This window comes from Gorilla gorilla, chromosome 9 (assembly GCF_029281585.2).
Source record: "Gorilla gorilla gorilla isolate KB3781 chromosome 9, NHGRI_mGorGor1-v2.1_pri, whole genome shotgun sequence".
Classification (NCBI taxonomy): Eukaryota; Metazoa; Chordata; class Mammalia; order Primates; family Hominidae; genus Gorilla; species Gorilla gorilla.
Window position 1 is genome coordinate 128180435 of NC_073233.2, and position 27813 is coordinate 128208247.

General features: G+C 50.0%; 1 protein-coding gene and 1 long non-coding RNA gene across 5 annotated transcripts in view; one reads left to right on the forward strand and one right to left on the reverse strand.

Moving 5' to 3' along the window:
- The first annotated feature begins 793 nt into the window (after positions 1–793).
- POU2F3 (POU class 2 homeobox 3) overlaps positions 794–27813 on the forward strand; it is an 82894-nt gene continuing 55874 nt past the window's right edge. The window contains exons 1-2 of one of the 4 annotated variants that reach the window (XM_004052288.5): positions 794–1025; positions 7103–7171. In XM_004052288.5, the coding sequence (XP_004052336.1) occupies positions 998–1025; positions 7103–7171 (97 nt within the window). In that variant the 5' untranslated portion in view covers positions 794–997. Of the gene's footprint in view, positions 1026–6745; positions 6852–7102; positions 7172–27813 lie in introns of those variants that run through there. The other 3 variants (XM_055355375.2, XM_055355374.2, XM_055355376.2) reach the window with 3 other exon arrangements.
- LOC109028757 (uncharacterized) lies at positions 10413–27643 on the reverse strand. Its single transcript, XR_002007720.4, has 8 exons — positions 27578–27643; positions 27039–27152; positions 23039–23069; positions 17755–18736; positions 16566–16718; positions 15854–15916; positions 15332–15402; positions 10413–11059 (listed from the first exon to the last, which is right to left on the reverse strand). It is a non-coding gene; the product is annotated as an uncharacterized lncRNA (long non-coding RNA).

Here is a 27813-nt window from a genome sequence, read left to right on the forward strand (position 1 = left end):
GTCCAGAGACCTGATTCCAGCCAGGCTCTGTCACTAGGGAAGTGTGCACCTTTGAGCAAGCCACTTCCCAGCTCTGGAAGGTGGCTGTCACCAAAAGCCTGGGCACTGGTAACTTCCACATCCATCCTCTCGTAGAGCCTCACAGCAACCTGGGACCTGGGGCCGGAGACTGGAGGGGCAAGCAGGAAGCCCTTGTGTGCACCTGGAAACTCTGCTAATAATAAGCTGCACCCCGTCTAAATCCCACAATGCTGTGAGGATGCCATGGGGGCTAGGTGACCTTGGTCACCTGCTCAGCCTAATAGGGAACCCGATTAGCACCTGTCCTGTTTTATAGATGAGTTAAATGAGCTCAGGGAGGTGAAGAACCTTGTCCCAGCCATACTGCTGGTAAGCGGTTGGGAGGCGAGATTCCAAAACTGAATTCTTTCCAGCAGACCCCCGCGACTTCTCCAAACACTCCAACTCCTTGCAGCGCTTACACTTCGGGATCTGTCCAGAAGGAAGCTCGGGCTCAGGCTGGAGAACCCGCCAGGGCTTCCTAAAAAGGGCGAGCAGGACCAGGAGTTGGCGCCACTCCGGGCGCGGTGAGGAGGTGCTGCCAGGCTGGGTTGGAGCAGGCAGGTGTTCCGCGGGATCGAGACCCGCCCCGGCAGCACCCCCGGCCCCCTCCCCAGGTCCCCAGCTCCATGTATGCAAATCGCTGCTTTGCATGGGCCCGGGGCCAGGAGCGGGGCTCGTGCCAGGGGGCGTGGCCGGCGGCCCCCGCCCCGCGCCGCGTGCTCACCTGGGGAGTGTGGCAATCCTGGCGGCGCCGAGTGTTGCCCGGGCCGGAGCAGCGGAGCGCGCGACAGTGGCGGCGACGGCTCCGGCAGCGGCTCCCGCGGCGGCGGCGGCCGGGGACTGGAGGAAGGAGACCCTGGCTTCGCAGGGGGCCCGGCTGGGGCAGAGGCGAGGGACCTGGGGGGGCGCTGGCTTTGGCCCCGCCTGGGGCAGGATGGTGAATCTGGAGTCCATGCACACAGGTGAGGGGCGGAGGGAATGAGCTCTGACAGGTGTCACTGCGTGTGGGCAGGGGTGAAGGAGAGGGACAACGTTCTGGTTAGGGAGGGGGGGCCTGCTTCCCAGCGGCCAGGAGAGGGCGGTGTGGATAGCGGGTTGTCCTGGGGTGGGTGCCGGTCAGTATTTGGGGACTAAAGGGAGGGGATCTGGGATAAGAACCCTGGAAAAGAATGAGGGTGGGGGCTGGTGGAGGGCGGGAGGGCTTCGAAGCCCCCGGTCTGGGGAGTGGCAGTTGTATGGGACGTGGGTGTACTGAACTGTCATAGTCTCAGGAGGTTGCAGGGATGGGTGGTTCACTCACTCAGCCAGGGGTGTGGGCCTGGGAGTACATAAGTGAGGGAAATGTGTATGTCCACATGCTGTGTGCTGGTGTCCGGGCGTATGTGTGAAATGGAGGCAAAGCGGACATTTAGGTGGTTGGGGGGCTTAGGAGAAGTGGCTGAGGTGGGGCAATTACAGAGGTGCCCCTGGGGCAGGGGCCATGCACCCATGTGTTTGAGAGGGGATGGTGACAGACACATCCTCTGGGTTCCATGTCCCATGCCTTCCTTCCCTAAGGGGTGGAAACCTAGGAGATGCAAATGCTTTGCCGGGAGTCAGGCTTCCCTGAATGAATGAATGAGAGGTGGGCATGGAGGGAACCCAGCCCCTCCATTCACCTTGCTGTTCCTCCTTCCACAGCTGGGCTAAGGCAGGAGCTGCCAGGCAGCCAGGTTGGGCTTGGCTTGGGGCTTCGTGTTAGGGTGGGCCTTCTGGAGGTCACAGGGCCTGAGCAAAGAACAGGTGAAGAAAGCAGTACCTGACCTGGCCATTTCTAACCTAGCAACTTACTCTCAAAGTGGGCAGGACCCAGTGATCTTTCTTTAGGATTTCGGGGCTGTTGATGGGAATGTTGTTACCTGGTCTCCTTTCTGGGAGAGTAGGGAGGAGGCAATGCTCCAGACCCACCCCAAGAAGCAGAGCAGGCCTGAGGCCTACCCAGCCTGAAAACAAGCCTCAGTGAGTGCCCGGAGGGAGGGGACCTGGAGTGCCCAGTTCCCCAGATGCTGTTTCCTGGCAGGGCTGAGTGAGAGGCAGACTGGCAGTGAGATGTTGGCACTGAGTGGCTCCCCAGGACGTGCCAGAAAGGCTAGGTGAGGAGGAAGAAACCATCCAACTGGGTGTCATCCAGAGTCTGAGGAAAGTCTGTTTCTAGACTGGGCATACCTGGGGCAGATCCCCAGGTAGGTGCTCTCCCCTTCACTGCCCGCAGAGAAGGCCAGGGTTTGAATGGGAGCAAGGCTCTTCAAAAAGGTGGGCTTAGCAGTGGATGGGAAGTTTTTTAGCACCAAGATCACAGACTTCCTGGGGGTTTTCTCCCTCCTTGTCTACTGGAGGCTCCCATTCTGTGGAAGTGGGAGGGGGTGGGACAGTTGGGACCCAGCAGGGAGGCAGCCTGGGGCCTCAGAGGATATGGCAGAGAGCAGAGAACACCATAGGATGAGGTTGAGGCATAGGGCTTGGCCTCTATGCCTTCCCCAGGAGTGAGCTCCTGGCTGATGCTTCTCAGAAGCCCAGACACCTTCTCCACCCTGTCCCTGTGAGCAGGTATTCCCGACACATGGGGGGAGACTGAGCTAAACCCCAGGTGGGGTGATTCCTCAGGGCGGGATCTCCATGTACCTGGGGGTAGATTCCCCAGTTCATCTCTCTCCATTTGCCTGCTTCCTCCCCAGCCCATTCCCCCCTCAGGGCTACCTGGCCTCCCTGTGCAATTTCTGGGTCTTGGCCCCTCTGTAGTGTCTGAGGGTTCCCCTTCAGTGGCACCTCCAGAGGTCTCTGAGTTTAGGACTTTCTGTCCCCTCTCTCTAACTGGGTCTCTATTAGAGGGCTCTCTTTGCTGGGTCCTCCTGGTGGCCTTTACTGTTCAAGATCTTCTTTGTAGGGTCTTCCAGTCCGCGCCCTGCTGTGGGGTCTGTGAAGGAGGATCGCTCTTCCCTCTATGGAATATCTCATTATGGGTCCCTCTCTAGGGTCCATTAGTCCAGGATCCTCTTTTGGAAATGTGGTCTCTTTTGACTCCCATTTTCCCCCGCCAAGGTAATCCTGTATCCTACTGATCTTGATAAATAGTGCTTCTCCTGTGAATTCCCAGGGCTGGGTCCTTGGGGTCTCCTCCTTAATTGACTTACTGGAGGAGTTTGGATGGGGGAAGGAGGAGGAACAGGAGCACACAAACTAGAGCGTAGGCTTGCTCCCTGGTCTCCCACTCCAAGGGCTCCACTCGCACTGAGGCCAGCTGGAATTAGCCCCATTGTCTTGCTCTGATAACCTGGGTACGAGCCATGATTCAGGTCTGCCTGGAGCCTTCGCACCTTGTACTTTATAGAGCATCTCTCACCTGGAAGCACAAAGACCTGAGCAGGCAGAAGGTCACCAGACACAGGGGCTCTGCAGCAAGGAGGGGCTCCCTGCTCCCTGACTAAAAACAGGCAGAGAAGTAGACCCCAGGCGGCCAGCTAGGGAGGCAGATAAGAGACAAAGGAAAACAGTGGGAAGCCAGCTGGCGGGGGCACACCTGGTTTGCCCCAGGTGTCTCTTTCTCTGCCCTTCTCCTCACTGTGAGCTTTTCCCCACCAAGGTTGGGAAAGAGGGGCTGAGTCTCACAGACGGGTGCCAGTTGGAGCTCAGGAATAGCATTTGGGTTGGAAGGCCCGATGATGGGACTGAGAAGAAATGAGAGAAGGCTCCTCTGGCGGAGAGTTGGAGCCTTGGCTAGCTCAGAAGTGGGGCCGGTGGATCCTTTGAAGTCTCCCAGTGGAAGCGCCGCCATCAGCAGGTATGTGAGGGAGGAGCCAGAGGGAGCTCCCGTCCTTCCAAGAACATGAAGATGGACACTAGGAGAGAGGGCTGTGGCTTCTGCTTTCCCAGAGTAGCCTGGTCCCAGGAGGTCCAGGACCCTCAGCCTGCAGCCTGGGGGGAGTGCTGCCTCTCGAGCTTTCTTCCCTGGGGTTCACAGATGTCTAAGGAGGGGCCACTCCTGGTCAAGCCAACACTAACTTCAGGGTGTGATGGTGCTGAGTGGGGCAGCCAAGGGTCTGCAGCTGGTGTCTGGGCTCTTTCACAGAGCAGCTGAGCCTCCCCAGGGAAGGGAGTGATGGCAAGGAGCCTACTCAGTGTCTGGCTGAGATAACACAGAGGAGCCTGGCCCCACCCCACACCTCTCTCACTCACCCCTGGCAAGTGCTGTCCGACAGGTGAAGGGTTACAGCATCTCAGGGAGTTTCGGTGTTGGCCCATTTTTAGGCTGAGACCCAAAAGCTCGTCCCACCCATCAGCCTCAGCCTCCTACCCAACAGGAACAGGTTCTCAGTGTCTTAGCATCCTATGGGACTCAAGAAGAGGCTTGATAGGTTATCTCACCCTGCCCCTCCAATCCTGAAGTGCCACCTTGTTGATCCCATAATGGATACATCAAATGAGTAGACATCATGGCAGATGAGGAGGTGAGGGGGTTGATGCCTTTAAAAGTTATTTTTAGACATGATTAAGACTAAATGTTAGGCTAACTTGAAGGATGAATGAGAGCTTCTGTGTGTATTTGATGAAGGTGATGTGGAGAATGGGTGTTGGAGGAGAATTTGGGTTCTAGGTATGCGATTACAGTTTAGCTAAAGAATTACCTTCTTAAATTTCAGGAGTTTGAAATGAGTTGATTCAGAGACTCTGGTCATCATCCCAGCGTCACTGCCTCTTAACTTTTTCCTGTCCTCATGAACACTTTTTCTATGAAGTCGGAATTTGGAGAATCCTAATGGTTTCCCAGATAAAGGACAAATTACAATGGTGCTGAGACAGAAAACCAAAGCTATTCCTTATAATGGGGCAAGGGGTTAATGGAGGGGCATGAGAAGAAGGCAGGAAGGGAAGCGGACTAGCATCTAAGCCTAAGTGTCTATTTAATTAGTTCATTTATTAGGTGCTTACTTTGTGCCTGGAACTCCTTTCCTGGCAGTTTTCATTCAGTATTTCATTTAATCCTCACAAAAACCCTGGGAAGTGTGTATCATTATTCTCATTTTTAGGTGAGAAAATTCACATCCGAATATGTGGCTAGGGTCCCCCAGCTAGTTAGTGATGGCATTGAGATTAATCCAGGTTTGTCTGATGCCAAATCCCACGCTCTGAATCCTGGTGCTGATGAAGCAAATTGAAACCACCAGTGGGGGAGAACTTCCTGTGCACCTTTCCAGCAGTCTCTGACTCAGGGCCTCTTCTCTGCACTGTTGAAGAATCCCCATGGTGAAGTATGAGCTGAGCAGATCTGCGTTAGGCAATGCCCAGCTCCAGGGGGGATAGTACTTAATGGGTGGGAGAGGGGAGCCCGTTTCTCCATTGGAACAGAAGGCCAGTGGCAGCAGAAGCCCTTTGCAAATGTGTCTGGGCGGTCCATAGTAGTTATTCTGCATATTCATGCATGGCAAACTATAGAGAGTTTGAGACTGCAGCAGGACGGATCGAGGTTAGGCTCAAGAAATGCCTCCCTAAACGCTGTGCACTAGGAGGTGAGGGGGTGGGGTAAGGTTGCAGGTCTTCCTCAGAGCTCTGTGACCGACCACAAAGTGCAGTGTAGATTTGTCTGGGGAGGGTTCCATAGAGCTCTAAGTGTTTACCTTGGCGTCTTCCCTCAATTTGGCTGGTCTTGAAAATTCCTTAAACCACAGTGACTCCTGACTTTCTCCCCTATTTCTGGGGTATTCTAGCCTCTAAATCTCTGGATCCCCCATCTATGTCTTGTTTGGCATCGAAGCTGCTACACTCCAGAGGTGTACACCTCGGCCGGAGCCACACACGTTAGTCCTCACACACACGAAAAAGTAGGTTTTCTCCCCTCTTTCCCTGGGGCACAGGTCTACCCTTTTTCCTCATCCTGATCATCTCCAGACCTGGGCATCCAGACTGCCAACTGCCTGATTACCTGATGCAAATTAAGACTGCCTGCTTGACTGGGATTGGCTGGGGAGCTGAGTATGCAAATTGGCTCACCAAGACTTTATCTGGTTTGAAAGAGTTAAAGTGCTGCCCCAGAGAAGGGGGGGTGTGGGGGTCAACATGATTTGAATAAAATATTCTTCGTCTTTAAGGCTTCAGTCTTTGGGTGGTTTAATAAGGAGAGGAGCAGAGAGAGAGTGAGTTGGTTCAAAGTTGCCTCTTTTCTTCCCCCTGCTGACCCCAAGAGGAGACTTAGGGGCCTCCCGCATAGGTGGTGGCAGCTGTCTGTTAAGGGTAAATGTTTAATTTATTGAAATGAAGCAGGGCAGAGAGGCCGGACCAGCAGGACTTGGGGGCTGAGCCAGGGGGCTGGTGTAGGTATTCTCTTTCTGTGGGGCACTGACCCACTGCCATCCCTTTCTGACTGAGCCAGTTGAAGGAGTAGGAGAGAAGGTAAGGATCCCCAAAGGACAGGATCTCCAAGGAGGACAACACAGGAGCTAGGACTTGATCCCCAGACAGTGGGCTGACCTCTGAGACCAGACAGAGAACCCAGGCAGGACCTGGGAAGAAAGGTGAGAAGGGCAAGCCTTGGTTTAAGGGCACTGTTACCTTCCAGGATGGGGTTATTAAGGGAAACAGAGCTGGGGAGGCAGGCGGGGAGGGATAATTCTTTCACTATTTAAAAATAAAATAAATTCCTCAGATCCCAAAGGAAACGAGTGTTGGAAATGGGAAGTGTCCCCTCCACCCCCTTGTTAAATTTTTACCAACTGAGTCCTGGTGATAGAAGCAAGTGGCCATGAATGATGCAAAAGGTGAGAGACCCTGCAGTGGCACCGGGGAAAGGGGAAGAGAAAGGCAAGGAGAGGAGGCGAGCATGGGAGGAGGGGATCCGTGCCCTCAAGCTTATGAATATTCTAATGGTTGTATGTTCGGGAATCAGGAATTTGAAAGTCTGATGGTTGTTGTAATTACACATTCATCTTTGCTATTTAGTTAAAGCCACATATGTCATAGCAAGAAAAATTGTGACCTGTTATTAAAATCAGTTGTGTTTTCCCTGCAGATATCAAGATGAGTGGGGATGTAGCCGATTCCACGGATGCTCGCAGCACTCTCAGCCAGGTGGAGCCAGGTAAGGGTCTTCTCTTCTCGGGGATGGAGGGGGTGGGGGGAAGAGAGTTGCTGGGAATTGTTGAACAACTGGTGTCTCTTCTTGCTTGGTCTTTCAGCCAACCAGACCCCAAAGCTAGGTCTTAGGAACTAAGGGAATTCCCTGAGGACATGGGATATGATTCTGGAGCCTTTGAACAGTAGATATTGGTCCACAGTGGAACAAAACCTCTGGAATTAGGCTAGGAAGAGACCAGATACTTAAAAACAGAACAGAACCAAAAAAGTTCAGGAGCAGCTGTGTTCCCAACTGCTGTGACTGGCAGAGGCAGAACCTGTCTTTCTTAGATGGGGACAAGGCCTTTTAGCCCCAGATACCTTGATAGTCCTACTCAAGGCACTAACCAAAGAGGCCTGTGTACAAATGTTTCTCTTCCAAATAACGTGCATGTGGGTGGCAAATAGGCTCAGAGAGGAAGGCTTGGTGCCTGGAGATGACTTTGCTTTGGAAAGAAGAGAAAGGATGTCAGTAGTCCCAGCTAGTCAGCAGGCCAAGGTGGCAGGATTCCTTGAGCCTAGGAGTTTGAGGCTGGACCGTCTCAAAAAAAGGTGAGAGGAACAAAGAAGAATTAAAAAAGAGAGTTTCATAGCTCTCTATTTTTACCTCCATAGTTCAAGCCTTGCTTTGAAAGCTCCATATAATTAAAAAGAACTTAAAGATGAGTATAAATTGTAACACCACCAAATAACTTTAATAGCATTCCAACCAGACCTCAATTAGTCTTTCATCTGGATCATTAGAGACATAGAAATTAGAAGTGGAAGAGAATCAATGTCCCCCAGAGCTAAAATCTTTTTCAAATCTTATAGAGCAGTCTAGTTCCATTCTTGAAGCTATGAGATTCTTGTCAGGGGCAAGATAATTGGGGGTCTTGGCAGGGAGGGCATCCACAGTATGCATTTGCCATAAACTTTTCTGCTCCCCAGTTTAATACTGAAACAGTGTTTCCTTGCACAGGTAGCAATACACATCAAACTACAATCTTTCTATTTTGCTTTGCTTATGTACAGAGGCAGCAAGACTAAGGAGAATGTGGGCCGGTCACACTCATGTTTCAATAGATTATTTAGCAGAGTATCTTTTACTAAGGGTCTGTGAAGAGGGGCACCTGTTCTTCCCAGCTGAGAAGAAGATTCCCTTTTATCTCAAAAACCTGAGCAAGACTTTAAACTCAGTTCAGCTAGAGAGTGATAGATATAGTCCCCACACTGACACCCTTCCCTAGAGAAAAATCAGCCCAGGAACCATGATCCAGAGAGGCTGGATTGCCCTTTTCTGGAAGCAGGCTGGCTGGAGCCAACTCTGTTTACCTGGGGCCCATTGCCCAGGTGTGTGGGGACACAGCTAAGAGAGTGTCCACATGGAAAGAAGACCACGCCTAACCAGCTTGCACTGGTGTTCTGTTACTAAGACCAAATCAGGGTAACAGTGTTAGGAGTGAGAATGAGCCACATAGAACCCTGAAAGAGGAGCCAGGAAAGGGAGGGAGTTCAGATCCTGGTGGGGGTTAGGAAGGTTAGTGTGTTATGGTCAATATGAGCAAATTCTGGCTTCCTATCTGGGAGCTATATATAAAGTAGGTTAAGAGAGAAAGAATCCAGACATTGGCTAAGACCTTCAGAATCTGTCTCTTATCCGGGGATACCACCAGTTCAATATACGACCTTAGACCAGCCACTTTGCCTCCCTAGGAGGTAGGAACGGATGAGCTTTGAAGAGTATGGATCTAGAATCAAACAGACCTGGGATAAAATTTGCAGCTCCACTGCTTACTGGCTGCATGACCTGAAAATTTATCCTTGTCCCTTTTGTAAAGGGGGAAAATTAATGCCCAACTTAGAGAGTGGGTAGAGAGTTACTTGAGATGATGTCTCAAGCCCTTAGCACAGTGCTTGGCACATGGCAGCTGCAATCGTCATTAAGATTCTGGAATATACAGATGGGCATCGCTGCTGAGTACTTCTGGCTCATTCCCCGCTTTACTCAGGCCATTGCGTCAGCCCGGAAGGTTGGTTTTGCTCCCTTTCCCATTTAGGAAAGGATTCTGCACAGGTCCCTTTTCAGCTCCAAGGAGCCCGTGATGTCTGGAACTTTACCACCACCAGGAGATCTTTCACTTCAGGGCTCCCGGCTGGTAGCATCAATACTTAGGTGATCTTCAAATTACTGCCTGTGTTTAAGGGCAAGAAGAAAGAGGTGGCTAATTAAAGTAACCAAACTTCCTGGAAAGTCGTTCTGACTCATTTTCTTTTTACAGAAGAAAGCTTATTATGAGTCACAATGGTTACCAACTTGGTTTAATGGCTTCCTTTGGATTTTAAAAGGCAGATTCACCTTCTCAGCAGTGCATGAATTAAGGGGTGGTTTGTCTCTGGGTTTTAAAGGAACTATAAACAAAGGTGACTTAGAAAGCCCCAGCTCCCTGAAAGCACCGCCTGTGCTGCGTGAAATCCCCAAGGGGTACTGGGGGGTAAGAACTGGGAAAGGGAGGTAAATTTCCCCATCTGCACTAGTCAGGAATGCCCAGGGGAGCATTCTCAGGGCCAGACACAGACCTCCTGGCTGGTGGAGACATGGCCGGGGGCACATGTTTTCCTTTCTTTGGCCAGTTAGGAAGCCGGGGCATAGATGAAGAATAAGCTGCCCACGAGCTCAGAATGTCTTTGCAGCAGCACAAGGGACCAGCCAAAGCTCAGAGCCCCTGTTTGGTACTCTTTCCTCTTTCTAGATTTCTGAACTATCAGCTTTTCTGTCCTTCCTACCTATTGCTTCCTTATCTGTTGTTACTTTTCCTCCACTTCTTTTTTTGAGACAGGTTCTCCCTCTGTCGCCCAGGCTGGAGTGCAGTGGTACAGTCATGGCCACTGCAGCCTCGAACTCCTGGCTCAAGGGATTCTCCTGCCTCCACCTCCCAGGTAGCTGGGACTACAGGCATGAGCCACCACACCGGGACTTTTCTCCACTCTTGAGGCTGACAACAATTTTTTTCTGTTCTCAATTATGTGGTTGATGAGAATATAGCCTTACCCATATTTCAAAAGCCCCCAGGTCTGTAACTGACAACCCCCAAGTGCAGATGTGGCTAACCCTGTGACTTTTGACCATGCTGGCCACATCATTGCCTCAATCACAAGGGAGGAAAGAACAGAGGGTCAGGAGGAAGGAGGGAGAGATCATAACATTCACAGAGCCTCCTCCCACAGCAGGCACATGTAGGCAACTTTATTTACAGCATCTCATTTAATTCTTACAATAAGGCTATGAGATAGAGACACGATTAACCCCGTCTTCATTGATGAGGAAACCATAGCTCAGAGTGAGAAACTAACTTGTCCAATATCACACAGCTTATAGCCAGAAATCAAACTTGGCCTTGTCTGACTCTATCAGACTCTTATCCTGGGTCTGCCATTAACTCCCTGCATATTATCTTGGCAAGCGTTTCCCCACATGGACCTTTATTTTCCTCCCCATAGAGGCGGGGTTTGGAGTAGATCCTCTTTAAGGGCTGAATTTTAAAGGATGTGTGCCCAGTTCTGCTTTTCACAATTCTTTCCATCTGTTTCCAGATCTTGCATTTTTGTGCAGGTTTCCTCAGCTCTGAGCTCTCTCTCGCCATCCTTTTTCCTAGTTTTCTCCCCATTCCTTTCTTTCCAGCTTCCCTTTCAGTCTTTTCTCCTCTGACACCCACAGCTGTCTTCTCTGTTTGGGCTCCGATCCTCTTTGACTTAGCTTGTAGTTGTATAACCAACATCTTTGGAGGATGGCTTGGTGGCAGATCCTGGGCTCAGATGAAGAGCATCCCTGTCCTCAAGGAGTTGTCCTTCTAGTGCAGGAATTCATGGCTGCCTGGATAACAGTGACAACATATGTCTGTAAGGGTGTTCTCAAATACTTCATGCATTTGGCCTTTACAACAACTCTATGAGAGCAGGTATTATTAGCCTACTTCACAGATGGAGAAATGGAGGCTGGTGATGAGAAAGAACCTTAGCTACTTTTCCCAAGCTCCCATACCTAGAGAATGACAGAACTAAGCCTGAGTCTTTCTAGTGACTTTCTACCTAAAGATGGTGGTAGGAAGACTGGGAGTCAACGTAGAGAACCAGGGACAGGGGACATAAGACAATGGTATCTGTCTGGGCGCGGTGGCTCATGCCTGTAATCCCAGCACTTTGGGAGGCCAAGGCAGGCGAATAACTTGAGGTCAGGAGTTCAAGACCAACCTGGACAACATGTTGAAACCCCATCTCTACTAAAAATACACAAATTAGCCGGGCGTGGGGCGTGGTGTTGGGCACCTGTAATCCCAGCTACTCAGGGGGCTGAGGCAGGAAAATCGCTTGAACCCAGGAGGCGGAGGTTGCAGTGAGCCGAGATGGCGCCGCTGCACCCCAACCTGGGCAACAGAGTGAGAGTTGGTCTCAAAAAAAAAAAAAAAAAAAGACAATGGTAGCAAAATTATGGAGGATGACACAGAGGGGCCGGAGGGGAGCAAAGTCCCCCACTAACCTAGTCCAAGAAGCCACAGTTTCCTCCCCTACTCCCCACCCCCATATCCCTTAGGCTCAGTTGTCATTTGGCAGGGGTAGGGCCAGGGGCAGAGGGTGGGGCTTCAAGCCCAGATGACTGAAGAGCAAGTGCCTTGGCACCTTTGCTCTGCTTAGAGATCTGTGAAGGAAGGACTCCAAGAGGGAAGCCCGGGGAGAAAGGGGGAAGCTAGAGATGAGGGAGGGGACTGGGCTTTGTCAGCCCTTCCTGTTGCCCTTCCTCCCTGGCCTCCAGTGTCCTGTCTGTGAGGAGGAATGACTAACATCAGCCCCACCCTGCAGAAGGACCTCAGAGATGAGTCAGCTGTTTGGGGACCCTTTGCAGAAAGTCTCCCCACCTAACCCTGGGGATTTTCAGCATGGCTTTCAGAAGGCACAGACATGATTTTAGAGGGAAGCACAACTGAGGCACAGGAGGTTAGTGATTCTCATAAGGTCCTAAAGAAAGAATGAGACCCTGCTGCCTCCCCAAGAAAACAAGCTGAGAATGGCAACTGGGAGGTGAGGTTCCACGTAGGAATAGGCAGAAGACTTTTAGGAGTGAGTGTGATTTTTCAGTCCAAATATTAATAAAACTATTCTTAAAATGGCAGAGAGGACAGGAGAAATCTAAGAAGTACTTGACAACCATTTTTATTTATTTTATTCTTTCAAGACAGGGTCTCGGCCAGGCACAGTGGCTCACGCCTATAATCCCAGCACTTTGGGACGCCGAGGTGGGTGGATCACGAGGTCAGGACTTAAAGATCAGCCTGGCCAAGATGGTGAAACCCCATCTCTACTAAAAATACAAAAAATTATCCAGGCGTGGTAGTGGGCACCTGTAATCCCAGCTACTCAGGGGGCTGAGGCAGGAGAATTGCTTGAAGCCAGGAGGCAGAGGTTGCAGTGAGCCGAGATCGCGCCACTGCACTCCGGCCTGGGTGACAGAGCAAAACTCCATCTCAGAAAAAAAAAAACAGGGTCTTACTCTGTCACTTACACTAGAGTGTGGTAGGGCGATCATAGCTCCCCACAACCTTGAACTCCTATGCTCTAGTGATCCTCCTGTCTCAGCCTCTGGAGTAACTGGGACTACAGGTATGCACCACTACGCCCGGCTAATTTTATAAAATTATCTCTTTGTAGAGCCAGGATCTTGCTATGTTGCCCAAGCTGGTCTTGAACTACTGGCCTGAAGCAATTCTCCCACCATGGCCTCCCAAAGTTCTGAGATTACGTGTGTGAGCCACCATGCCCGGCTGACAACCATCTCTAGATGAAGCACATGTGTGAGCCTGTGCGTGCGCACACACACACACACGCACACACACTCTCCCTCCCTTTTTATGATTAAATGACAGAGCAAGTCTGAACTGTATTTGTATGATGGTGTACAATTTTCACAGTCCGTCATTAAGTCCTGCATGCACTTGTGCCCAGGACTTGAATTTCTTCATCGTAATAGAAGGAGAAGGGTAGTGCAGGAATAAAATGAAGCAGTGGGCTAGGTAGCCTCTAGGATCTGCACCTCAGTCTGTACTGGCTCCATCCCTCACCTCTCTGGAAGAGAGGAATGAAACTGTAGCCCTGCCAGACATGGAGGGGGTCCTGATATTCCTGCTATGAATTCCTGAGAGGACATCTTGTCCATGCCTCTCTCTTCTTTTGGAGATGTTTCAAACCCATCCCTGGAAAATGAGAGAAGCTGCTTTCTTAGAGGCTTATTTTTTGTCTATTTTATATCTCTAAGAAAAACCAACCCCACGTTTTCTCTTGGCTGCCTTTTTTTTTTTTTTTTTTTTTTTGACAGAGTCTTGCTCTGTCACCCAGGGTGGAGTACAGTGGCATGATGTCAGCTCACTGCAACCTCTGCCTCCGGGGTTCAAGCAATTCTCCTGCCTCAGCCTCCCGAATAGCTGGGATTATAGGTGTGTGCCACCACACCCAGCTAATTTTTTGTATTTTTAGTAGAGACAGGGTTTCATCATGTTGGTCAGGCTGGTCTTGAACTCTTGACCTCATGATCGACCCTCCTCAGCCTCCCAGAGTGCTGGGATTACAGGTGTGAGCCACTGCGCCTGGCCTTGGCTGCCTATTCCTACAGGATGTCATCCTCAGTGCCTGGAAGTCCTTTCTTATCTCTCACCTAAGACCCTCATGCTGCTGCATAAGCCCATTACCTCTTGTTCTGCTTTTGTTTTTTTTGTTTTTTTTTTTTTTTTGAGATGGAGTCTTGCTTCGTTGCCCAGGCTAGAGTGTAATGGCACGATCTCGGTTCACTGCAACCTCCGCCTCCCAGGTTTAAGCGATTCTCCTGCCTCAGCCTTCTCAGTAGCTGGAATTACAGGCACACCACCACCACGCCTGGCTAATTTTTGTATTTTTAGTAGAGACGGGGTTTCACCATGTTGGCCAGGCTGGTCTCAAACTCCTGACCTCAAGTGATCTGCCTGCATCGGCCTCCCAAAGTGCTGGGATTACAGGCATGAGCCTCCGCACCCAGCCTTGTTCTGCCCTTCTCAGAGTGGCTCCCACCCCACCTTGTTTCTGCTTTCTGTGACAGGGAAATTAGTAAGTACTGATTCGCCACTCAGCCTGCAGACTGTGGCTCCATGTGCCAGAGATCGCAGAACAGCCTGTGGTGCCAGGAGTTGCTTCTCTGCCTCCAGCACTCAGAGAACCTTATCAAATAAACCAGCCACAGCAGCAGCTCACATCCGTACCATGACTTACAACTACAGATACTTTCTCATCCATAGATTCCCACGCCAACACCCAGGACTAGGGTAAGCAGAGGGGGCAGGATTGTATGGTTCAGATGAGCTGTGAGGAGTTGGCTATCCCTGCCCGACACCATTCCCTCTTCCTCTTGGAGATCTCCTTAAGGAAATGGTCACCCCTCGACCCCAGTTGCCACCTTTGCAGCCCCCAGTAGAACTTGGACTCCTTTTCTGTTCAAAGTAAGAGGGGAAAAAGGAGGGGGAGCGTGGTGTGAGAGGCATCCATAAGCCATCTTTTACCACCCAGAGTTCCCTTAGTTTATGAGTGGTCATTCTTTAGAGCACTGCTTCTCAAACAGTCTGGGAGGAGGACCAGTGTTTATATTTCCAGCCTGTCACAGACATGCACCCAGACCTACGGTGCCCGACGGCATGCAGCTTGCACTTACCATGCATACTCAACAGCACCCAAATGGCTCACACCCAATTCAGCTGGAGGGCCCACTGATGGAGTGCTTGGATGTGCTACTAACATTTTTAATTTTTTTTTTTTTTTTTTTTTTGAGATGGAGTCTCACTCTGTCACCCAGGCTGGTGTGCAGAGGCACAATCTTGGCTCACTGCAACCTCCACCTCCCGGGTTCAAGCGATTCTCCTGCCTCAGCCTCCCATGTAGCTGGGACTACAGGCATGTGCCACCATGCCTGGCTAATTTTTGTATTTTTAGTGGAGACGGAGTTTCGCCATGTTGACCAGGCTGGTCTCGAACCCTGACCGCAGGTGATCCGCCCACCTCGGCCTCCCAAAGTGCTAGGATTACAGGTGTGAGCCACCGCACCCAGCCAACATTTCTAAGTTCTTATACTCACTCTTTGTCCATAGCTGGTCCTGGACCTCCACAGTGCACAGACCAGCTTTAGTCGTTGTGGGGACTTTCTACCTAAAGATGGTGGTAGGAAGACTGGGAGTCAACGTGGAGAACCAGGGACAGAGGACATAAGACAATGGTAGCTGTCCGGGCGTGGTGGCTCATGCCTTGTGGTGCACTACCTTAGTGGAGTTTGCGTTGTGTATTAGAAAGTCCCTTTCCTGTGGCCTCCGTGAGCAATGGCTCCACCTGACCCTGGGTACATCTTCATATGACCTCCTTACCATTCCTCTCACTCCCTCTCTGGAGATGTTGGGGGATGATGATGGGAGACCCAGCAGGAGAGGGAGGTCCCAGTCTGTCCTTTGCTGACCGGGGTGGCATGACACCCACCTACCCTGCAGACTGGAAGACTGAGCAGCATCCAGAGACTCAGGCCACTGCAGCTTTCTGAGCCTCAGCCCTTCACTAAGGCACCCAAAATTGCAGACCTATGCAAGCTGGGAGTAAATCCTTTATGTACCTTGGGTTCACCTTCCTCCCCCAGAAACGATTAGGGCAATGAACACCTGAGTGTGGAAAAGTGCTGAAAAAGTGGAGGAAGAATTTAGAAAGAAATGAGCATTCAAATTAGACAAGTCTTAGGGCCTTGAAGAGCAGCCAGAACCCAGGCAACTGATATGCAGCTACAGTCTGTCCCAACCCAGCCCCCAAGCACCCGCACAGACAAGCAGACATACACTTCAGACCCCAGAGTGGGGGGTGCACCTAGAGGCAGTCTCTTTTCTGGTCGAGGTTGCTCTTTCAAGGCAGAATTGGGTGCTTGAGGAAGTTTGTGAAACTACAGGAGGGGCAGAGGAGATGACAAGTTGGAGTTTGGGGCCAGCATTTGTTATGGGTCTGTGGAGACCACTTCCCCCCCGGAAGGGCTTGCACAGGATGACTCACTCCTAGGACTGTCTAGGAGGTGAAGAAGTGGAAAGGGGGAAAAGCAGGAGCCCGTCCTCTCATCCCCACTCCTCATAGGCTTTGGTTTGGAGGAAGAGGGCCAGAGTCAAGCTGCGAGTACTTAAAAGGAAAGCGGCATGAGGTCACCCCAACAGGGGCTTCTGGGGTTCTCCCACATTGGAGCCTGGGGGTCTGGCAGGACAGGGCAGTATGTGTGACCAGAGCCCTCATAAGTGGCTGGGTTTCATTCCTATGGGCTTCAGACACCAAGAGTTCAAAGTGCCCACCTGGCCTCTCCCTGGACTGGTGAGCTTGCTGTTGGGCGCTCCTGGGGTAACAGCAGATCCCTGGGAGACTCAGGAAGGGCAGGCCTTTGTGCCAAGCCAGGAGCATGGGAAACAGCTGCAGGCATCTCCCAAAAGCATCAGTGCTGTTGTTGACTCAAAAAATAATAGGTGTTCATTTGCATGGCATTTTACATACAGCTTCCACACACTGCCTTTCATCTCCTACCACTGGCACCACCAAAGCCCCCCATGTGTCTCCTTTCCTGCCTGCCACCTCTGGGGGCCTCATGGTCTCCCCCAGACTCCCGGTCTTCCCCACCACAGCCTAGTCCACCCTTGGCTTAGCCCAGCCAGAAAATCCAGCGGTTGGCCTTGCCTGGGTGTGCCCAGTCCAGGTTTGTACGAGAGGTGTGGGCAGGTAGCCTGGCATATCTGGACCCCACTGGGCACCTCAGCTGGGGACACACCACCTGCCCCAGTAGGGGGCTTGCCTTCCCTTCAGCTGCTTGGGCTGGAAAAAGGAACGAAAAATCGAAGCCAGGGAGCCCAGAGAGGTGCGGAAAGGAGAGGAAACTGGGTGGTTGCTATGACGATGGGGTCTCGGCGCCCAATTTGCATAGGGCGATGATTTCCATACTGCAGGGTGAATTTCCATATCCCTGCCTCAAAGCCTGTTGGGGTGGGGAGGGGGAGAGGTCATTTGAAATTCAAATGAGGATGATTAAGGTTTTCTTGAGGAGGGAAGTGTGGACAAAAGGGGTTAAGCCTGCTGGCAAATGTTGGCTCCAGGGCTCCAGGTTATCAAAGGGGGGTGTGTACTTGACTGGCTCCCTTCCCACCCCATCTCCACGGGGCCCTGGAGAGCTGGGGGTGGTTGGAGGAGTTGGCGCTGGGCTGGGTGTTATAACTTCTGCCTCACAGGAGAGCCGGCTGGGTCTCCGTCCCTTCCTGCACCTGTGCTCCATTTAGCCCCTCGGTGTCCTGAGGACATCTGAGTCCATGGGAAGGACCACTGCGTGAATTCTGGGGCTGGGTTCATGCCTTCCTCCCTCTGGTGACCTTGGACTGATCATCTCAGGTTGTCCCTCAGCGAGACTGGGGAATAATCCCCGCACTTTCTTGTTTGGCGGAGGAGGTGTGAGGACAGATGGATTCTGGATTCATCTTTATCACAAACCTGCGAACTCACCTGAGTTACCGTCCCTCTTTTGGCTGGAGTTTGTGCATAAGATGAAGGGTCTGAATCTGAGGGTCTCTAAAACAACTTCCAGCTCTGAGATGCTGGGGTCTGTGAACACACTCTAATCCTTTCCACACATCAGTTAGTATTCGTAAGGCTCTTTGAGCAGTGTGAATTGCTGCACCCCTAAGTGTCTCTGATGTGTTGAGAAGGGCTCCTCTGCTCTGACTTTGGGGTAGTTACTTAAAGGCTATCTGCTCAGTTTCTTCCTTTATAAAACAGGATTAATGATAGTCCCTACCTCATAGTGCTGCTGTGAGGATTACACAAGTCAACATTTGTAAAGCACTTAGAAGAGCGCCTGCCAGATGATAATGCTATTTGCTATTATTAGTATCAGCAGGACAAAGTGTCCACGTGCTGGGTGCTGTGACCACCAGCCACTCCAGGGAGCCTCAGTTAGAAATATGGCCTGTTTCCCAGGAAGGCTTGCCTATACATTCACTCGTGGTCAGCACACTGTCGTGTCCACACACGTCCAGGACTCTCGAGTTGGAAGCATGCTTCAGTGACTGTCACCCCACAAGAAGCCCACTCTGCCACCCAGGGAGATGCATCTGTCACATTAACCCACTGTGGGCTCCTCATGTTGATCCTAACTCAAGTTTGTCTTTGCTTCTTAGGAAGTAGGAACATGGTAGGAAGAATGGGAGGGAGCTGGTGGAAGCACCCCCTCCTCCCAGGACCCAGTGCTAAGAGATGGGGCAGATTCACGGAGACTAGATGTTGTAGTTGCAGAAGATCTAAAAGTCTTTTTTTCCCATTGAGTTTCTGCGGCAACTTCATATGAGGTTTCATTTGCAGATAACATAGTGTAGTATGGACAGCCTTTGCTGGTAGACAGATGTGGGTTTCAGTCTCTACTCAGTGATTTATTAATCAGTAACCTTAGGCGAGGTAATTAACCATTCTGAGCCTCAAGTTTCCTCATCTGTAAAATGGAGATAATAAGAACACCCACTCATAGGGTAGCTGTGAGGATTAAATACTGTCATGTGTATAAAATGTTTACTACAAAGCTTGGTGCGTAGTAAATGCTCAATAAATGTCAGCTACTAATTAATCCTTATTATTTGAAAACAGTGTTCTGCTGCCAAAATGTTGGAAAATTCTCTGATCTTGCCCTATTTTCCTATTTTATAGGGGAGGAGACTGGGGTCAGAGAAGGGGGATGATTTTCCCAAGGTCACAGCGGGAGTTCAAGACCCACGTTTCCTTAGGACCCTTTCCCTGCCCCAGAAACAGGTCCTCTGTCCTTTGCTTTGGTTTTGTTCCTTTCTGCTATTTTGTTCTTTCCTTGGACAGAGCTTCCCCTCTGCCTACCACCCTTCCCTCAGAAGTGGCCCGGCACCAGGTGACCTGCTCCTGCCACATCTCGGGGTCACCATACCCTTCGATTCTCACTTTCAGGGGCTCTCTGTGACCCTGGCCTGGGGTCCCGTGGCTCTAGCCTCTCACTGGCTCCTCCACAAGGGTTTTTGCTCTGTTCTCAGGGCCTCTGAGTGCACCTTTCCCCTGCACTCCAGCCCTGGGGACACCACTCCAGAGAGGAGGGGAGAGTGTGACCCTGGCAGCATCACACTGCGTCATGGAAAGGACACGGCATCTCCACTCTCTGACAAGCCCTGACCCCTCTGAGCCTCACTTTGCTCAGTGGTAACACAGGATTTCTGTGATTCTGGCCCTGCAGACCTCACAGGCAGGGTGAGGATCAAACAAGAAATGGACATGGAAGTGTGCTGCAAAATGAAGGAACAACTGCATTTGAACCAGGCATTTTGGTGCAAATGAACCGTGCATTTTGGTGGCCAGCACATGGACCTTGGAGCCAGAACTTGGAGCTCCGAGTTCTTTCTCTCCAGCTCTGGAGCAAATGACCTTGGGCAAGTTACATAACCTCTACCAGCCTCAGTTTCCTTATGCGTAAGATGCATTGTGAGGAATGAATGAAATGAGAGTCTATCTGTAGCAGTTTTCAAAAGTGTGAGTTGCTTTACAAATGTGAGATAGCATCTCTAGGTGTAAGCTTTCTCACTCCACACGCGCCCCTCTGAGCTGCACTAAGCACATCTTTGTGACCACGTGACAGCCAGCGCCCAGCTGAATCTTGCACCTCTGGTAGCTCCCCCTGCTCTTTCGCTCTCTCCCCTTCTCACCCCCACTTTCCTCACCCTGGGGGAGAGGACTAGGAAAGAGCCCCTTGGACTCTTACTAACCTTAAACCTCTCTGAGCCCCTTCCTCTGGCAAGGCTGGGGTAAGGCTGAAGCGGTGCTGGTCTGGAATCAGTGTTTAAAGAACTCCATGGGCTGTCATGAACATAGTCAAGTCTGGGCATTGGAGCTCAGAGATTTTGTCCCTGCGTTGCCATTTGCTGGTCGCATGACCTTTAGCACATGGCTTGTCCTTTCTGGGACTCAGTTTCCTTACCTGTAAATGGTGGGTCCAGAACAAGGAGTCTCTGGTTCCTCTCTAGCACAAAAAAGCTCTGATAGAAAAATAGCGTCTGGGTGGGGCATTTCTCTGAGATGTGTTTTTGGGTGCAACTAGAACAGAGCACTTATTTAACTTCCTTTGAAGTTGGACTTTTACTATTTTTCCAAGGCCGGGGGATTATGAGTCAAGGTTTTGATTGGGAACTTGGATCTTCTGGCCCCGTTCCTTGCAGCAGTGGCCTGAGTGCCTGGACACTTTTTTCTGAAACCTGGTGCCGTCTGCTCAGGGTGCTCCTTGTGCTTAGCCGTGACCATGCTGCCACTTTTGCCCCTGGCTCTATGACTGCAGCATCAGTGTGTGGCCAACAGGGGATGGGGTTGAGGCAGGGATCTCCTGTTGCATGGGAAGCCCAGAGGGCCCCATCTCAGACTGAGAAGAAATGTGGGTTGTATTTCCTAACGAACAAGGAGACCTTGCTGAGGAACCTTCCCTTTCTCAAAAAATGACATGAAAAATTGCAGTGGGAAGCTGAGGGGATGCTGGGCTCCTCTGTAGCAAAGGTGGGTGCAGCAGAGCTCCTCTGTCCCCTGTGGCATGGCCCTAGCCTCCTGGTATCTGTGGGACCAGCCTGGAGAGCAGGCTTCAGGGTTTGATTTCATGACTGTGCATTTCAAGGAAAGTCATCAGAATGCCCTATAGGCCACGTCACAAGGAAGCCCTGAGGTTGGTCATGTTGACTCTTCTCTGGGTAGAGAGGTATGAGCTTTAAACCATGAAAACTCCCCAATCCACAGACTGTCAGGGGTAGAGAGAACCTGACAGATCATCCAGTCTTGGAGTAGCAAGTGAGTGTCTTCAGGAGCACTAATTCTGGTCACCTCTAGTGGTCGGTGAGCCCTGAGTTTAGGGAAGAAAAAGGGAAAGCCAGGATCCATTAGTGATGTCTGCCCTGGGCATGGCTTGCACACACGGGGTGTCTTTGCATTTGCTATCCACACCCTGGCTTGACCCAGGACTCTCAGCTAGTGGAGAAATAAGACTCAGACCTCCCAACTCCTAAACCAGTGCTCTTCCTACAGTCCCTCATGGGGCCTCCTGGGTCCTATTCTTCAGGTTGCTTCAAGGATTGCTTTCAGGCTCCTCCTGGATATTTCCTCACTCCTAAGAAGGAGGTGGCAGGAATGGAGACAGCAACTTTTTGTTTTAATATAATGTTTAGAGGAAATAGAAGGCTACGGAGATTAAGCCACTTGCCAAAGTTGAGCATGAAACAGCCTCCAAAGTGACCCTAGAACCCAGTTTACTGTGCGTTTTCTGGACAGAACTCTGACCATTAGGCCACACTTCCCAGTTCCTTGGATGAATCTCAAGTACCAAAAAAGGTAGGCATAATGTCTGGGGGCATCCTGGAAAAAACTTGTTTTGGGCTGGTTTAAATGACCACGCTGGAAGCTTCTCCATTTGTTCTGGTGGCTGGCTGCTGAGGAGCACTTCCAAGGTCCCAGTAGCTTAATGGTTGCTCTCCCAGGAAGTGCCAGCAAGGTGCTAGTGTCACTAGAAGTCTTACTGGGTTATACTGGAAAGTAGAGCTGGTGAGAAGAGAACCAGAGATGGGAGAGGCTCGGCCCCATTGCCGAATGTTCTCTCCATTGTTTACCAGGCAGAAGTGAAAAATCCTGCTTGAACAGTTCTCCGGCTTCCACCTCCCTCACCCAGAGAATTGCTCCCCAGGCAAACTCACATCCCAGGGCTGCCAAAGCTATGCAAATCAGCCTTCTAGCCTGGGCTGTTGGCTCATCTTGGAGGTGGGAAAGCAGGACCCTCCTAGGGGCCCCACGCCTAGCTCCTGGTGTTAGGGGCTTGGCCAGGGAGCTGAGGTCACTGTCGGTGGGCATCCACGGTGTCCACGGATGCCAAGGGGAGGAGGGGTGGAGGCGGAGGCTGCTTTTGACACTGGGCACCTCCTCCATTAGGATCCTTGGACTTTCCTCTGCAGCACTTCATTGGGTATTATGGCCGTCTTGGCCTAACGAGATTGTGTTGGAATCCTGGGGCTCCCCAGAATTTTAGTGTGCCTTTTACTCTCTTGATCACTTAATTCAAATTCTGTGGACCTAGATGTTCTCATGTTTAACCCAAATCCCTCCAACTGCAGCTTGGCTTCTCACTGGGAGCTGTTTGGTGGAGATGCACAGTCCTGGGCACTGTGTGGGAGCAGGGATATGCTGGCGTTGGGGGGTTAAGTTGGGTCTTCGATGAGTCCTCAGACATTCTCCGAGTTTGAGATGCCAGAACCTCGCACGGTGACTCATGCCTGTAATCCCAGCACTTTGGAATGCCGAGGCAGGAGGATTGCTTGAGCTCAAGAGTTCCAGGTTAGCTTGGACAATATAGTGAGACCCTGTCTTTACAATTTTTTTTTAAGTTAGTCAGTTGTGGTAGCACACCTGTGGTCCTACCTACTGGAAAGGCTGAGGTGGGAGGATTGCTTGAGCCCGGGAGGTCAAGGCTGCAGTGAGCCATGATTGCACCACTGCACTCCAGCCTGGATGACAGAGTGAGACATTGTCTCAAAAAAACAGAAAAGATTCCAAGAATGGAGTCTTGCCAGAGTGGGAAGAAAACAGTGCTTTGGGGTTGGAGACATGGTTTTTTTTTGTTGTTGTTTTGTGTGTGTGTGTGTCTTTTTTGTTTGTGTTTGTTTTTGTTTTTGTTTTTTGTTTTTTTGCCTCCCCCTGAGGATCATTCCCCACATACTTGCATGCTTTAAAAGCTCTTTCACTTTGTGCAATCACTTACCCTTGTTCAGTCTCAGGCTCAGTTTCCTCACCTGTAAAATGAGGTGAATAATAAAACCACATCTTCCCAAAGGCCTGGATGATCTCCTGCATTCCCTCCCAGCCTTATGAGCCAGGGTTCCTGGGCATATGCCCTCTCCTACTTTCTTGCCATTGAGGCCTCCTGGCCCAGAGATTCCCAGGGGTCCATGAGAACCAAAAGAGGCCTGGAGAGATCCCAGCTGTTGGCCCTTCCTGCTTGGCACAGATCTCATCCATTTGCTCCCAAGACCTCCAGACAGGGAATTCTGGCACTTCCTTTGTGAGCCCTTTCTGCCCCACCCCTCCCTTCTGTGTACTTAATCTTTTATTTGTATACAGAACCAACACGACCCAGGGAAATGGTGAAGAGAGTTCTTTGGTCCTCCCTGTGCCTCTCTTTGCAGATGCTGTAGACAGTGACAAGATTCTGGGAGGGGAAGAAAAAGTCCTGGTACGTTTCAATCAAATGCATTGAATCCTAAGACTTCAGCAGATGGAGGGAATTTGGGAGGTCACTTGAGATCCCCTTTGACGCTATCAAATTGACTCATCAATTCAAACATCAGTTCTGTAACAGCCCTGAAATAAGCAGCCTCCGCTTGAATATTCCTGAGGATGGGGAGCTCTGTGACGCTGCAGATTTCACTGTGGACAGGTACACTTTTTACAGAGTTCTTCCTTATGCTGAAAGGAGGCCTGCTTCCCCACAGCTTCTACCATTGTTCTGCTCTTTGGAGCTGCAGGCTAAGCCTGCTTCACTTCCAGGTCAGTATATGGGGAGGAAGGAAAAGTCCACTGACATTTATTTCAGCACTGACTGCACCAGGCACAGGGCCAGGTGCTTTCAAATGTTCCCTCAATGAACCTTTTCAACTTTGATTTTGAAAAATTTCAGACATACAGAAAAAGGAAAAGAAACTTCAATGAACAGCCACATATCCATCATCTGGATTTAATAATGAACATTTCGCCATATTTGCTTCATCTATTTTTCTGAAGTATTTTATTTATACATTTATTTTCAATATCTTTTTATTCTGGACATTTTTAAACAAACACAAAAGGAGAGACTAATACAACGAGCCCCCATGCACTCATCACCCCTTCTCAGCAACCATCAAATTCTTGCCATTCTCGTTACTGGAATATTTTCTTTTAAATTACAGGCATTATAACATTTCAGTCCTAAATAAGGGAATATGCATCTCTAAAACATGAAGACATTTTCCTTCTTAAGCACAATATCATTATCACACAAAACAAAACGAATCCCTCATTTAATTCTCACAGCAATTTTGATGGTAAAGTATCTTAAAACATGCACACGCATTTTTAATCGCTTTATGTATCAGCTATGAGTATTTCTATTCTTGGTTCCAGTTTGAGGTTGGTTGTTGGTATTGCTGAAAGCAGTCTTCATGAGGTTCCGCCTTGTAGCAGATGGTCTTAAAAGTGGAGCATATCTTTGCGCAATTGGACTGCTTTAGCTGACTCTCCAATATGAAGTAGAAAAGCGGATTTCCAGTTTACATTATTTGTCAAAATAGAATTCCCTAATAAAACTTTTGGTTGGCTTTTTTATATTTTTCTATCATGGTAAAAAATGCATCACATAAAATTTACTGTCTTAGCCATTTCTTTTCTTATTTATTTATTTATTTATTTATTATTTTTATTTTTTTGAGATGGAGTCTCACTCTGTTGCCCAGGCTGCGGGGCAGTGGCACAATCTTGGCTCACTGCAAACTCTGCCTCCTGGGTTCAAGCAATTCTCCTGCCTCAGCATCCTGAGTAGCTGAGATTACAGGCATGTGCCACCACGCCCAGCTAATTTTTGTATTTTTAGTAGAGACGTGGTTTCACCATGTTGATCAGGCTGGTCTCGAACTCCTGACCTTGTGATCTGCCCACCCTGACCTCCCAAAGTGCTGGGATTACAGGCGTGAGCCACCGCGCCCAGCCTACCATCTTAACCATTTCTAAGCATACAGTTCCACCTTCCCATCTTTGATTTTATATAGTTGATTTTTTTAACCTAAATATGGGACTTTGTATTTATTCCTGTTACATTTTATCTTGTTGGTTTGGGTCTCCTGTTAGAGCCCACCAAATATTTTCTAATCCTGATTCTGTGGTCTACTTTTATGTATTGCTTTCTGCTCTCTGCTTTGAATCACTTCCAGATTTGATCCGCATCTATCTTCCTTATTAGCCTAAGCTGTTGATTAAGGTCTAAAACCATACTCAATTTTTTTCTGCGTCACTCAATGCGTTGGAGTTATTGGAAAAACTGTGTGAGTTTGGTAGTTAAGAAATCTGAGCTGTTGTCCTGGTTCAGGTTCTCTGAGGCTATGTGTGGCCTCAGGAAGGTGTTTTCCCCTCCGAGGTTAGACTTCGGTGTTGGACTCTGAAAATAATGCTGCCGGCCATATGTGTTCTGTCCTGTTCTGGTTTTTCTGCAGTGGCAGCCATCTTCCAAAGACGGAGCCAGGGCTTGGAAATAGAACGTGTTCAGGTTTCTGTGGATGGGGATGCCTGTGGTTTCTTAGGTCTGAATAGGAGGTTAGTTTATGTCATAGTTTCTCGGTGGTTTGGGTCTGTTAAACATATGATCCTTCAGTACCTACTGTTTTAGACACTTGGGACACAAAGATGAGCAAGATATAATAACCCTGGTCTCTGGGACCTCACAATCTCATGAGGGAAACAGACACACAAGCCGCCGACTCTAGAAAACATGGTATGTGCTATAAGGGATAAGAGCTGGGCGCAGTGGCTCATGCCTATAATCCCAGAACTTCGGGAGGCTGAGGCTTGGGGCCCAGAGTTCAACACCAGCCTAGGTAACATGATAAGACCTCATACACACACACACACACACACACACAATTAGCTGAGCATGGTGGCACATGCCTGTAGTCCCAGCTACTCTGGAGGCTGAGGTAGGAGGATTGCTTGAGCCCAGGACGCAGAGGTTGCAGTAAGCTGAGATCGCACCACTGCACTCCAGCCTGGAAAAGAGGGTGAGACCCTGCCAATGAATGAATGAATGATGCAGAAACACAGAGGAGGAAATCCTTTGTTTTGCTTTGGATAAGCTTCTTGGAGAATGACTTTTAAGTTGGATCTTGAAGGGTGAGTATTTTCTAGGTAGAAGAGGAGGAGAGAAGGGCCTTTCAGAGGGAGCAGCATATGCAAAGTTCCCAGCACAACATCAGACTCCACCTTTTCGGGGAGTGGTCTAGGGTGTCTGGAACCCAGCTCTGCAGTTTAAAAGCCTAGCCATCAGCTTATCTCACTCAATTCTCACTGTATTCCTGGGAAAGGAATGAAACAAGAATCATGACCTTGTTTTGCCACTGCGATATCAGGAAGTCCCTGCTTTGACCAAATTCACATAGCTTGGTGGTGATGGAGCTCAGGCTCGAACCTCAGTCCTCTGACTTCCAGTCCAGGACTCTTTCTAAGTATACCCTGCTGCTCCTCCACACAGCATCTTACAGGAGTAGAAAAGTTTCTGGTGATCGTGGACCAGTATTTAACACGATATAATCATTGCATCTCTTCCTTTCTCTGGGAAAGAGGAGTACCTTCAGTACTGTTTCAAAGATGAATAAATTTAAGCATTGCAGGAATGACTGGCCAGTTGCCTTAATCTGGAGCACTGGGGCCACAGCAGAGCCCCCATGACCTAAATCACCATCTGCAGTTCCCAGGTACCACCTTCCATGCCTTCCTGTAGGCTGGGTGGAGAGAGCTGCTCCGTGGAACAAGTCCAGTGACCACGGCAGGAAAGCAGGAACAAGCATGGCAGTAAAATGAGGGCTGCGGTGGTCCTCTTCAGCCAGATCTGGAGGGAGAATCAACAGCATCACCAGATATGAACCTAATACCTCCATTAGACTATGTCCCTATGTCTCGGCCTAGACACATGGGCTTGGAGACATGAGGGAGGCCATGTCTCCCAAGAGCTGTCTTACCTGAGTGCCAAAGGCTGAGCCATGTGCTACTCTCTGCCCTCCTGCAGCGCTAGGGGCCAGTCTCCCGGGAGGCCATGGCTGGCCCCTGCACTCTAATCCTGCCCTTCATTGTGCCTGGGAACAAGGAAAATGAGAGATACCACAGCAGATAAGAATGAATTTGATGAGAAGGGGAAACTCCATCATCAGGCTCCAAGTGGAGCAGATGCATCCTCAGGGTGAGATGCCTCTTGAGAAGGGGGCCACGGCCAAACTTCCGGGCAACAGAAATGGTTGATTGTGTTGGTCATTTTCAAATTAATCTCTGAATTGTGCTTACACACCTTTTTCATGTTATGGGTCTCACTAACAACATCATAATGGCATTCACAGAAATCAAAAGTGAAGACATTTTTTAATTGTCCACAAACCTGATGACCCTCTCCAAGTCAAACTGTTACATAATGCTATTTTTCTCAGTTTCTAGGTCTCATCCAAATGCATATTGTCTCCTTTCTTGAAAGCCCCTCTCCTCTTACGCTCCAGGGCAGCACAGTTACCCGGTCTTTCTTCCATTTGCCGGCCCACTCTTTCTCAGTCTCTTTTGCTGGTGCCTCCTCATCATCCAACCTTGATCCTTTTTTCTTCCTCATCTAGGCTCAGTTCCTTTGTGACCTCACTGGGTCCTGCGGCTTTAGCTACCACCCATAAGCTGAGGGCTACACAATTGATACCTCCTGACCGAACACTTCTCCTGAGTCAAACTCATTTCCCCGCCTCTTCTGGGATATCTAAT